The 12,712-nt window shown below is 48.5% G+C and overlaps 1 protein-coding gene across 1 annotated transcript in view; it reads right to left on the bottom strand.

Moving 5' to 3' along the window:
- The window catches only part of LOC120031823 (cadherin-like and PC-esterase domain-containing protein 1), a 35,509-nt gene extending 26,828 nt beyond the window's left edge, over nt 1–8,681 (bottom strand). The window contains exon 1 of the mRNA XM_038977643.1: nt 8,364–8,681. Within this exon, the coding sequence (XP_038833571.1) occupies nt 8,364–8,660 (297 nt within the window). The 5' untranslated portion in view covers nt 8,661–8,681. The remainder of the gene's footprint in view (nt 1–8,363) is intronic.
- Between the last annotated feature and the right edge of the window lie 4,031 nt (nt 8,682–12,712).

Here is a 12,712-nt window from a genome sequence, read left to right as displayed (position 1 = left end):
GTGCAGGTGTCTCCATCCTTCTTCAGTACAGTAATATGGTGCAGGTGTCTCCATCCTTCCTCAGTACAGTAATATGGTGCAGGTGTCTCCATCCTTCCTCAGTACAGTAATATGATGCAGGTGTCTCCATCCTTCCTCAGTACAGTAATATGGTGCAGGTGTCTCCATCCTTCCTACAGTACAGTAATATGGTGCAGGTGTCTCCATCCTTCCTCAGTACAGTAATATGGTGCAGGTGTCTCCATCCTTCTTCAGTACAGTAATATGGTGCAGGTGTCTCCATCCTTCCTCAGTACAGTAATATGATGCAGGTGTCTCCATCCTTCCTCAGTACAGTAATATGGTGCAGGTGTCTCATTCTTCCTCAGTACAGTAATATGGTGCAGGTGTCTCCATCCTTCCTCAGTACAGTAATATGGTGCAGCTGTCTCCATTCTTCCTCAGTACAGTAATATGGTGCAGGTGTCTCCATCTTTCCTCAGTACAGTAATATGGTGCAGGTGTCTCCATCCTTCCTACAGTACAGTAATATGGTGTAGGTGTCTCCATCCTTCCTCAGTACAGTAATATGGTGCAGGTGTCTCCATCCTTCCTCAGTACAGTAATATGGTGCAGGTGTCTCCATCCTTCCTCAGTACAGTAATATGGTGCAGTTTACTCCTAGCCTTCTATCAGTATCATCAACTGAGGAGTTTCCTTCATATGCTACCACTTCTATTGCTGCTAGCAGTCCATTCAATTTAGATTAGTGATCATTTAGAAAAGGTACCAAGTAGAGGACTAATTAACAGTATTGGGACCTAGCCATTAGAGTACACCAGGGGAGGCTCCTCAAAGGAGGAAGGGAATGACCATCCTCCTCAGTGAACTTCATAAAGATAAAAATTGTAAAACATTTTTAAAAAGTATAACTTTTTTTAGATAAAACTATACAAAATATAATCACGTCACCAAATAATTGATTAAAACACTATTTTGTAATGGTCTTCAGTAGCCTCAACATCACTCTGTAAGGTAGCACCATGGTGTAGCCGGAGGACAGCTAGCTTCCGTCCTCCTCTGGGTACTTTGACTTCAAAACAAAACCTAGGAGGCTCATGGTTCTCACCCCCTTCCATAGACTTACACAGTAATTATGACAACTTCCGGAGGACGTCCTACAACCTATCAGAGATCTTGCAGCATGAACTGAAATGTTGTCCACCCAATCAAAGGATCAGAGAATTAATTTAGTACTGAAAACATAAGCTACAATAAAATATGGTGAGTCGATGATTCAAAGAGAGAGAAAGACAATAGTTGAACAGTTTCGAACAAATACATTTCTTCCAAAATGAAGGAGAAGCGAGAGAGAAATTGAGAGAGATTGTAATTTTTTTTCACTTTCAGTTTCACTTACTTAGCTAACAAATGTTTAGCCTCCTCAAACACCCTGCCCAAACAGAGGTATGCTATGTTAGCTAGCTGGCTATGACTATCCAACACAACACTGGAACGGTTCCAAGTCAAGGTATGTTTTTAAAACTAATTTATTGCAACAGACGCCGGCTGGTGTAAGTGCTAAACTACTTACTGACTGTACTCTAACGTTACTGCATGATTGCAGCAGGTTTACTAACGCGTTAGTTCTATTAGCTATGTTGACTATGACGTTACTTTAGCTAATATGGTGACAATGATGCAGGATGTGTGTAGCGGTTATGACATGGTTTGGCTTGTAAAGTTTTTTTGCCTGGTCACATACAGCTGATGTGTTGTGCATTGAAGTCCAAAAGCGAAGGGACAAGGTGAGAGGAGGAGAGTGCATAGATGCTAGAAGGAATACAACGTGGCTGCTATGAAAGTGAACTGTGTTTACATGTGATCAGGGGTATATTCATTCCGCCAATTCTGTTGAAAAACATTTCTTAAACGGAAGCAAACGGAACCAAATGGGGATAAACATACCTGAATGTCCAATTGAAACTCTCATTTGCAACTGTTGGACTAATGATTACACCCTAGATTAGCTAGATGCAGGCAAGAGTTTGCAAGACGGTACTGAATGTATCACCTCAAAATTTTCTCTTGACCTGTGTGCACATATGTTGTAAACTTTCATTCATAGGCTCTCTCATGATGGGTATAGGGAAAATTCTAGTATCATATAGTAGCCTAAACCTATTGCTGTTACATTGAACTAGGTGAATGGAATATGAATGACAGTCATCCAATATGTTGTAATAGAAATAAGGCCATGCTCATGAAAAATGATAAATGATAAATGATACTGACCACCACTGGAGTAGGTACACACATGGGCAGACATCCATCCCAGCACCCTAACTGACTCCCTGACGCTACCATTCCAGCACCCTAACTGACTCCCTGACTCTACCATCCTAGCGCCCTAACTGACTCCCTGACCCTACCATCCCAGAACCCTAACTGACTCCCTGACTCTACCATCCCAGCACCCTAACTGACTCCCTGACTCTACCATCCTAGCGCCCTAACTGACTCCCTGACCATAACATCCCAGCACCCTAACTGACTCCCTGACCCTACCATCCCAGAACCCTAACTGACTCCCTGACCCTACCACCCCAGCACCCTAACTGACTCCCTGACTCTACCATCCCAGCACCCTAACTGACTCCCTGACTCTACCATCCCAGCACCCTAACTGACTCCCTGACTCTACCATCCTAGCGCCCTAACTGACTCCCTGACCATAACATCCCAGCACCCTAACTGACTCCCTGACCCTACCACCCCAGCACCCTAACTGACTCCCTGACTCTACCATCCTAGCGCCCTAACTGACTCCCTGACCCTACCATCCCAGCGCCCTAACTGACTCCCTGACCCTACCACCCCAGCACCCTAACTGACTCCCTGACTCTACCATCCCAGCACCCTAACTGACTCCCTGACTCTACCATCCCAGCACCCTAACTGACTCCCTGACTCTACCATCCTAGCACCCTAACTGACTCCCTGACTCTACCATCCCAGCACCCTAACTGACTCCCTGACTCTACCATCCCAGCACCCTAACTGACTCCCTGACTCTACCATCCCAGCACCCTAACTGACTCCCTGACTCTACCATCCCAGCACCCTAACTGACTCCCTGACTCTACCATCCTAGCACCCTAACTGACTCCCTGACTCTACCATCCCAGCACCCTAACTGACTCCCTGACTCTACCATCCCAGCACCCTAACTGACTCCCTGACTCTACCATCCTAGCACCCTAACTGACTCCCTGACTCTACCATCCCAGCACCCTAACTGACTCCCTGACTCTACCATCCTAGCGCCCTAACTGACTCCCTGACCCTACCATCCTAGCGCCCTAACTGACTCCCTGACTCTACCATCCCAGCACCCTAACTGACTCCCTGACCCTACCATCCCAGAACCCTAACTGACTCCCTGATCCTACCATCCCAGCACCCTAACTGACTCCCTGACTCTACCATCCCAGAACCCTAACTGACTCCCTGACCATAACATCCCAGCACCCTAACTGACTCCCTGACCATAACATCCCAGCACCCTAACTGACTCCCTGACCCTACCATCCCAGCACCCTAACTGACTCCCTGACCCTACCATCCCAGCGCCCTAACTGACTCCCTGACCATAACATCCCAGCACCCTAACTGACTCCCTGACCATAACATCCCAGCACCCTAACTGACTCCCTGATCCTACCATGCCAGCACCCTAACTGACTCCCTGACCCTACCATCCCAGCACCCTAACTGACTCCCTGACCCTACCACCCCAGCACCCTAACTGACTCCCTGACTCTACCATCCTAGCACCCTAACTGACTCCCTGACCCTACCACCCCAGCACCCTAACTGACTCCCTGACTCTACCATCCTAGCGCCCTAACTGACTCCCTGACTCTACCACCCTAGCGCCCTAACTGACTCCCTGATTCTACCATCCCAGCACCCTAACTGACTCCCTGACCCTACCACCCCAGCACCCTAACTGACTCCCTGACTCTACCATCCTAGCGCCCTAACTGACTCCCTGACTCTACCACCCTAGCGCCCTAACTGACTCCCTGACTCTACCATCCTAGCGCCCTAACTGACTCCCTGACTCTACCACCCTAGCACCCTAACTGACTCCCTGACTCTACCATCCTAGCACCCTAACTGACTCCCTGACCCTACCACCCCAGCACCCTAACTGACTCCCTGACCCTACCACCCCAGCACCCTAACTGACTCCCTGACTCTACCATCCCAGCACCCTAACTGACTCCCTGACTCTACCATCCCAGCACCCTAACTGACTCCCTGACTCTACCACCCCAGCACCCTAACTGACTCCCTGACCCTACCACCCCAGCACCCTAACTGACTCCCTGACCCTACCACCCCAGCACCCTAACTGACTCCCTGACCCTACCACCCCAGCACCCTAACTGACTCCCTGACCCTACCATCCCAGCACCCTAACTGACTCCCTGACTCTACCATCCCAGCACCCTAACTGACTCCCTGACTCTACCATCCCAGCACCCTAACTGACTCCCTGACTCTACCACCCCAGAACCCTAACTGACTCCCTGACTCTACCACCCCAGCACCCTAACTGACTCCCTGACTCTACCATCCCAGCACCCTAACTGACTCCCTGACTCTACCATCCCAGCACCCTAACTGACTCCCTGACTCTACCATCCCAGCACCCTAACTGACTCCCTGACTCTACCACCCCAGCACCCTAACCCTACCACCCCAGAACCCTAACTGACTCCCTGACTCTACCACCCCAGCACCCTAACTGACTCCCTGACCCTACCACCCCAGCACCCTAACTGACTCCCTGACTCTACCACCCCAGCACCCTAACTGACTCCCTGACTCTACCACCCCAGCACCCTAACTGACTCCCTGATCCTACCATCCCAGCACCCTAACTGACTCCCTGACCCTACCATCCCAGCACCCTAACTGACTCCCTGACCCTACCACCCCAGCACCCTAACTGACTCCCTGACTCTACCATCCTAGCACCCTAACTGACTCCCTGACCCTACCACCCCAGCACCCTAACTGACTCCCTGATCTTACCATCCCAGCACCCTAACTGACTCCCTGACCCTACCACCCCAGCACCCTAACTGACTCCCTGATCCTACCATCCCAGCACCCTAACTGACTCCCTGACCCTACCACCCCAGCACCCTAACTGACTCCCTGATCCTACCATCCCAGCACCCTAACTGACTCCCTGATCCTACCATCCCAGCACCCTAACTGACTCCCTGACTCTACCATCCCAGCGCCCTAACTGACTCCCTGACTCTACCATCCCAGCACCCTAACTGACTCCCTGACCCTACCACCCCAGCACCCTAACTGACTCCCTGACTCTACCACCCCAGCACCCTAACTGACTCCCTGACCCTACCACCCCAGCACCCTAACTGACTCCCTGATCCTACCATCCCAGCACCCTAACTGACTCCCTGACCCTACCACCCCAGCACCCTAACTGACTCCCTGATCCTACCATCCCAGCACCCTAACTGACTCCCTGATCCTACCATCCCAGCACCCTAACTGACTCCCTGACCCTACCATCCCAGCACCCTAACTGACTCCCTGATCCTACCATCCCAGCACCCTAACTGACTCCCTGACCCTACCACCCCAGCACCCTAACTGACTCCCTGATCCTACCACCCCAGCACCCTAACTGACTCCCTGACCCTACCACCCCAGCACCCTAACTGACTCCCTGACTCTACCATCCTAGCACCCTAACTGACTCCCTGACCCTACCACCCCAGCACCCTAACTGACTCCCTGACTCTACCATCCTAGCACCCTAACTGACTCCCTGATCCTACCACCCCAGCACCCTAACTGACTCCCTGACCCTACCACCCCAGCACCCTAACTGACTCCCTGACTCTACCATCCTAGCACCCTAACTGACTCCCTGACCCTACCACCCCAGCACCCTAACTGACTCCCTGACTCTACCATCCTAGCACCCTAACTGACTCTCGGACTCTGTGACCTTCTCCGAGCTTAGAGAGTCTGGTTAGTGCCAGTGGTCAAATGCTGGAACCTCCTCCCATACACACTTTCAGCCAATCAGTGTCAAAACAGCAAACAAGCATCCAGATCTTTCCGGCAGGGGTTCCACTCTGAACACCACCAATCTTTCTGGCAGGGGTTCCACTCTGAACACCACCACATATGTGCTCCACACATATGTGGTGAGTTTGAATGCCGCTCTGATGGGAGTACCAGTGCCATTGAATCCCAGCATGTATGTGTGTGCGAGTGAGGCTGCGTTCCATGGCTTTTTGATCCCTGATCCTGCTGTGTTCCTGCCTCCTGCCCTGGGACTGAATGGGGCTGTCAGAGTCTGGAAGAGACTCAAAGGGGATAAAGCGCTGGAAGATCACATTCCGTAACTCTGATCTAACACTTCCTACTGGCCTACTGCTGGAGCACTCACCCCGCTAGCACCCCTGGAAAGCCTGGGACAGCCATACACAGGTGCTGACTGCATACACACGCACATGGACACACACTCACACACACGCATTGCAAACCTATAACACAAACACCCTTGCCAAAATGCCCCATCCCTAACAACTCTCCAGCAATTCCAATCACCATCCAGCCCCAGACAGATAAAATACTGAACACCCCATACACACAGTGTGAAGCTAGTCATTATGACATGCCACAGAGGGTAACAGGCATAAACACTACAGTGGCAGGGCTTTTGTAACGATGGCTCTAGACATGCCAACCCCCCCCCCCCCCCAGTCACACTCAATGTCAAAGGACAGAGTACTTTGAGTATTATGAGAGGGGAAATAAGGGCAACGTAATGGCTCAGACATCAAACTTCTGATTCACAATAAGTCCAACATTCAGAACTGTTCGGGTTGTTTCTAGAACTCGGAGTTGCACTCAACAGCTAAACTGAGGCAGTGTGTCTGTGGTGGGTAACAAATTTGGCTGTGACAGCTCGCTTTCTCCCTGTCAACCACATAGTCAACAAGTCCAACAGACTGCCTCTCTCTGTCTGTCTCCCTCTCTATATCTCTCTCAACACTATCCCTCCTTCTCCCCCCTCTCCTTGTTTATTTATTATGTTCTTCCTCTCCAAGTGGCCAAGACAACCTGAGAGAAGGAAAAGTATGACCTAATAGAACAACTGTTCCAGGAACAATTTCCAAATTTAGCCCATAATGGTAAAGGTTAGAAGTGGGTAAGTAGAGCTGATCTAGAATCAGATGTTAGAGGTAGATGGTAACCAGAGAGCTGTGTGGTGACCTGAGGTGCTAGCAGCTGATCTATGGCAGCGGTCAATCTTGTCTGAATACAACACACACTTCCTGAAAGACTGGAAAGCAAACACAGTAACAGTGGGATTACCAGAAAATACTCTCACAATTACAGAGCAGTCTGTCATCCAATTGTGTTACCCAAATGCACCTATGACACACATATGCACAAACACACACTGTTAGTCTTTGTCACACATTCATACACACGCTCTAGCTAGCCCAAACAATGTCAACGAAGGCTATAATGGTCAAGGCATAGGCAATATTTGAGGCAGCTGGGTAATAAATACATTTAAATCCCTCATGTTTGGTTTACCTCAGATTATGTCAGCTGTCATTTTATGGATGCATGAGAGCTGTCAAAGGATGGCTTTCAGACAACGAATCACTTAAAATAACCCGGGAAATTGATATGCAACCTTGTTTTTCTAAAGGTTCATACAGGTGTCAATCATCGGTGTGGAGCGAAGAGCTCGCATTAAATAAAGCCGCGCCCGGGATACTTCTAGAGCACATGTCCAGCTGACCAATGGGCATTGAGCCTCGAGCTCCAAGCACGCTCACCTAAATACCTCAACACTAATATCCATAGCAAAAAAACGGTTCACTATTCTTAAGCAGTTTACGATACTTGTTAGTTATATAGGCTGACAACTAAATTACAATAGGCTCAACCTGTTAGTTATATAGGCTGAGCCAAGGAGTCAGCATCCAATAATGTTGTTGTTAGGCTTGAAGCTAAGGTTGTTGCTCATTAAAGTTAATGAAACTCAGACGGTGTTTTGAGCCCAAAGACAAAACACCGGCTGCATAGAGAGACATACAACCATTGCATGCAACTAACACAGCACTGTTTAAAGCCTATACCCATGTGTTTTGATGATGAAATGTCCTTTCCCATTGTGGGATGGAACAAAGCTTATCCTTGAATCTTCAATATTCAAGGTTCATCACAAGTGCAAGTAGGCTACCTAAAGCACAGGACAAAAATTGGACAATAGACAAGTGCAATTCTATCATAAGCCCACTTACATATCTGTCCCTTTCCAAAGCCTCCAGGGTAGAAATAAGCCTCGCAGGGTCCTGCAGAAGTTCATCAAATACCTCCAACGCTCCAGTCATCGTTGACTTGTTGCCTTCATCAGCCGCGGGTGGGTCGCCTTTGAACCGACTCCGTGCCACCATCAGGGTCTGGTAGAAAAGACACACCGCGACCCCTAGGAGCAATAACCGTCCAGAGCAATAACTGCGGCGGAGCGTCCAGAGCCGCCGAAGAAACATCCCCGTTTCACTCCCAACTTTGCTGGCAGAAGAATAAAGGCATACCATGTGGGAAGATATTTAGACTATTTCTTCTCCGCGTCCCACTCAGACCTCACACCACTCTGGCCGCTCTCCCGGCCGGATAGAAGGAACACAGAGCAGCGGGGCTATCTGTAGAAACACGCACTTCAGGAATACACAAAGACCTGGAACATTGTGCCGCATTTTATCTTTCAAATATGACCTGGTTGGTATTTCAGAGGAGGGTCCACGGTGTCCAATAATCGTCACTGTGGCAAACTCGAGTGTTGATTTGTGAGCTGGAACAAACAAACAAAACCTTTTCCCCAAAGTTGTTATTCCGTTATTCGTGAGAATGAAGTTAGATCAAAGTGAGCCACAGTCCAACTTTCACATCCTAGAACACTATGGAGTTCAGAGAGAGATGGGGAAAGTTTTCACTCTCGCTTCCTTTGGGGAAGAGTGCCCCTCAGATGATTAAAAACATTATCGAGAAGCAGAACATCATGACTGTGGCTAGATCAGACTCTGCTATTGCGCGCAGTCAGAAAACTGCCATTCCCATCCACAACCAAAGGCAGGACGCATGAAAACATCCCGTCAGACACAGATAGAGCCAAACTGAAGTTAGAAAAATGAAGAACTTCACCAATACTTCAGACCCTGAAATAGGTTACAGACCACAAAGAGGGTTTCCACTATATACGGAGCGCTGGCCGCGCACCGGGGGGTGACTTCACCTGGTTTGGGTTAGGCTACTCTGATAAAAAAGTAAACAGTAGCCGAACTTCCTTTCCGTGCGGACGGCTGGATTACAGTGTCACACACAGGGCTACTGGTTCCCAAAATTAAAACTCCCTCGGGTAAAGAAAAAAATAAGTGGAGTTTATACCATAGATCCGTTTCAACTGGATAGTTGAGGAGTACTTGTAAAGTAACGGTTTTGAAATTCCACGATGTACACGGAGCGGTCTAAATGCGCACACATGCCTCCTCGGTTGGGGTCGAGGTATTCCCCCCTCATTCCAAATTGTGGTAAAAGACAGGGCTCACTCTTTGCTATTTGTGGCACACACACCAGTCCTCCCTTGGCTCATTATTTAGAGAAAGGAGTTGGAGCCCTGCTTTGTTTCAGTCAAATGTGGTGAGAGAGAGGCTATTGAAAATGTTCCCTTTTAGAGCAAGGGCTGAAAACATTTTCCCTTTATTTGGTGAAGTTGTAAGTTCTCCAAGACACCCCAGGTTCCTTCTAAAAAATATAGCTATTATGGCAGTTTTGTATATAACAAAAAAAGTGTATGCAATCAATAACCACATTTGGTACAAGCAAATCCCCTTGTGTGTGAGGGCTGCAAAACTGCTGGTTTTCATTACTCTCATCGAATCAGGGAAGGATTTAGACCTGGGACACCATGCAGGTGAGCTGACTCATGGTAAATCAGTGGCATTCATTAATACATTTCCTGCCAAATAAAGAAAAACAGCAGTACATCAGCCCTTAAGGACATGATTGAATAGCCCTGTTAGTACTGCATTTGTTGAGAGGTCAAATGCAATGTTAATGGGACGAGCAGGTCATCATTAAAAAACAGCGGTGTAATGGGTTAACAGCTTACTTCATTATTTGATGTTTAAAAAAAATAATCTAGACCACCTTTACCCCATACACAGAGATGATTTCAAAGCTATCCCTTGCCCTTCATTTGGCAAATCTGAACATAATTCTATCCTCCTGATTCCTACTTACAAGCAAAAACTAAAGCAGGAAGTATCAGTGACTTGCTCAATACGGAAGTGGTCAGATAACGCAGATGCTAAGCTACCGGACTGTATTGCTAGCACAGACTGGAATATGTTCCGGGACTCATCCGATGGCATTGAGGCGTATACCACATCAGTCACCGGATTCATCAATAAGTGCATCGATGACGTTGTCCCCAGTGACCGTACGTACATATCCCAACCAGAAGCCGTGTATTACAGGCAACATCCGAACTGAGCTAAAGGGTAGAGCTGCCGCTTTCAAGGAGCGGGACTATAACCCGGACGCTTATAAGAAATCCCTCTATGCCCTCCGACGAACCATCAAACAGGCAAAGCGTAAACACAGGACTAACATTGAATCCTACTACACCGGCCCCGACGCTCGTCGGATGTGGCAGGGCTTGCAAACTATTATGAACTACAAAGGGAAGCCCAGCCGCGAGCTGCCCAGTGACACAAGCGTACCAGACGAGCTAAATTACTTCTATCGCGCTTCGAGGCAAGCAACACTGAAGCATGCATGAGAGCACCAGCTGTTCCGGACGACTGTGTGATCACGCTCGCCGTAGCCGATGTGAGTAAGACCTTTAAACAGGTCAACATTCCCAAGGCCACAGAGCCAGATGGATTACCAGGAAGTGTACTCCGAGCATACACTTTACTGACATGTTCAACCTGTCCCTGTCCGAGTCTGTAATACCAATATGTTTCAAGCAGACCACAATAGTCCCTGCGCCCAAGAATACCAAGGTAACCTGCCTAAATGACTACCGACCCGTAGCACGTCTGTAGCAATGAAGTGCTATGAAAGGCTGGTCATGGCGCACATCAACACCATCATCCCAGAAATCCTAGACCCATTTCGATTTGCATACCACCCCAACAGATCTACAGATGACGTCATCTTTATTGCACTCAACACTGCCCTTTCCCACCTGGACAAAAGGAACACCTACGTGAGAATGCTGTTCATTGACTACAGCTCAGCGTGCAACACCATAATACCCTCAAAGCTCATCACTAAGCTAAGGACCCTGGGACTAAACACCTCCCTAGGCAACAACACATCTACCACGCTGATCCTCAACACGGGGGGCCTTCAGGTGTGCGTGCTTAGTCCACTCTTGTACTCCCTGTTCACCCATGACTGCGTGGCCAAGCACGACTCCAACACCATCATTAAGTTTGCCGACGACACAACGATGGAAGGCCTGATCACAGACAACGATGAGACAGCCTATAGGGAGGTCAGAGAGCTGGAAGTGTGGTGCCAGGATAACAACCTCTCCCTCAACATGATCAAGACAAAGGGGATGATCGTGGACTACAGGAAACGGAGGGCCGAGCACACCCCCATTCTCATCGATGGGGCTGTAGTGGAGTAGGCTGAGAGCTTCAAGTTCCTTGGTGTCCACATCACCAACAAACTATCATGGTCCAAGACAGCCGTGAACACCAAGACAGCCGTGAAGAGGGCATGACAACACCTATTCCCCCTCAGGAGACTGAAAAGATTTGACATGGGTCTTCAGATCCTCAAAAAGTTATACAGCTGCATCATCGAGAGCATCCTGACTGGTTGCATTACTGCCTGCTATGGCAACTGCTCGGCCTCCGAGCGCAAGGCACTACAGAGGGTAGTGCGTACGACCCAGTACGTCACTGGGGCCAAGCTTCCTGCCATCCAGGACCTCTACACCAGGCGGTGTCAGAGGAAGGCCCTAAACATTGCCAAAGACTCCAGCCACCCTAGTCATAGACTGTTCTCTCTGCTAGTCTATGCTTCTACCCCCAAGCCATAAGACTGCTGAACAGCTAATCAAATGGCTACCCAGACTATTTTCATTGACCCCCCCCTTTTTTTAATGCTGCTGCTACTCGCTGTTTATTATCTATACATAGTCACTTTACCACTACCTTCATGTACATATTACCTCGACTATCTTGTACCCCCACACATTGACGGTACTGGTACCCCCTGTATATAGCCTCGTTATTGTTGCTGTTTTTAAAAGTTTTTTTATTTAGTTCATTTTTTTCTTAAATCTCCATTGTTGGTTAAGGGCTTGCATTTCACAGTAAGGTTGTATTCGGCACGTGCAACAATTTATTTGGTAAATTTTGCAACAGTATAACATTTGTGTCGGTACAACACTTATAAAGCAATCAGTCCACATTGTAAGCCTGCTGTGAATCAAAACATTGGTGATTCAACAGCCATCTACATTTTGATTGTGTAGTCAAATACAATGGATACCTAGAGCTATGAAGTGCTACAGTTTGATCAAGAAGAGAGGCCATCGTTGACAGACGAAACCAGGAAACACGTGAAA

The sequence above is a fragment of the Salvelinus namaycush genome, chromosome 38, assembly GCF_016432855.1.
Source record: "Salvelinus namaycush isolate Seneca chromosome 38, SaNama_1.0, whole genome shotgun sequence".
NCBI lineage: Eukaryota > Metazoa > Chordata > Actinopteri > Salmoniformes > Salmonidae > Salvelinus > Salvelinus namaycush.
This window is presented reverse-complemented; position numbering and strand designations above follow the sequence as displayed.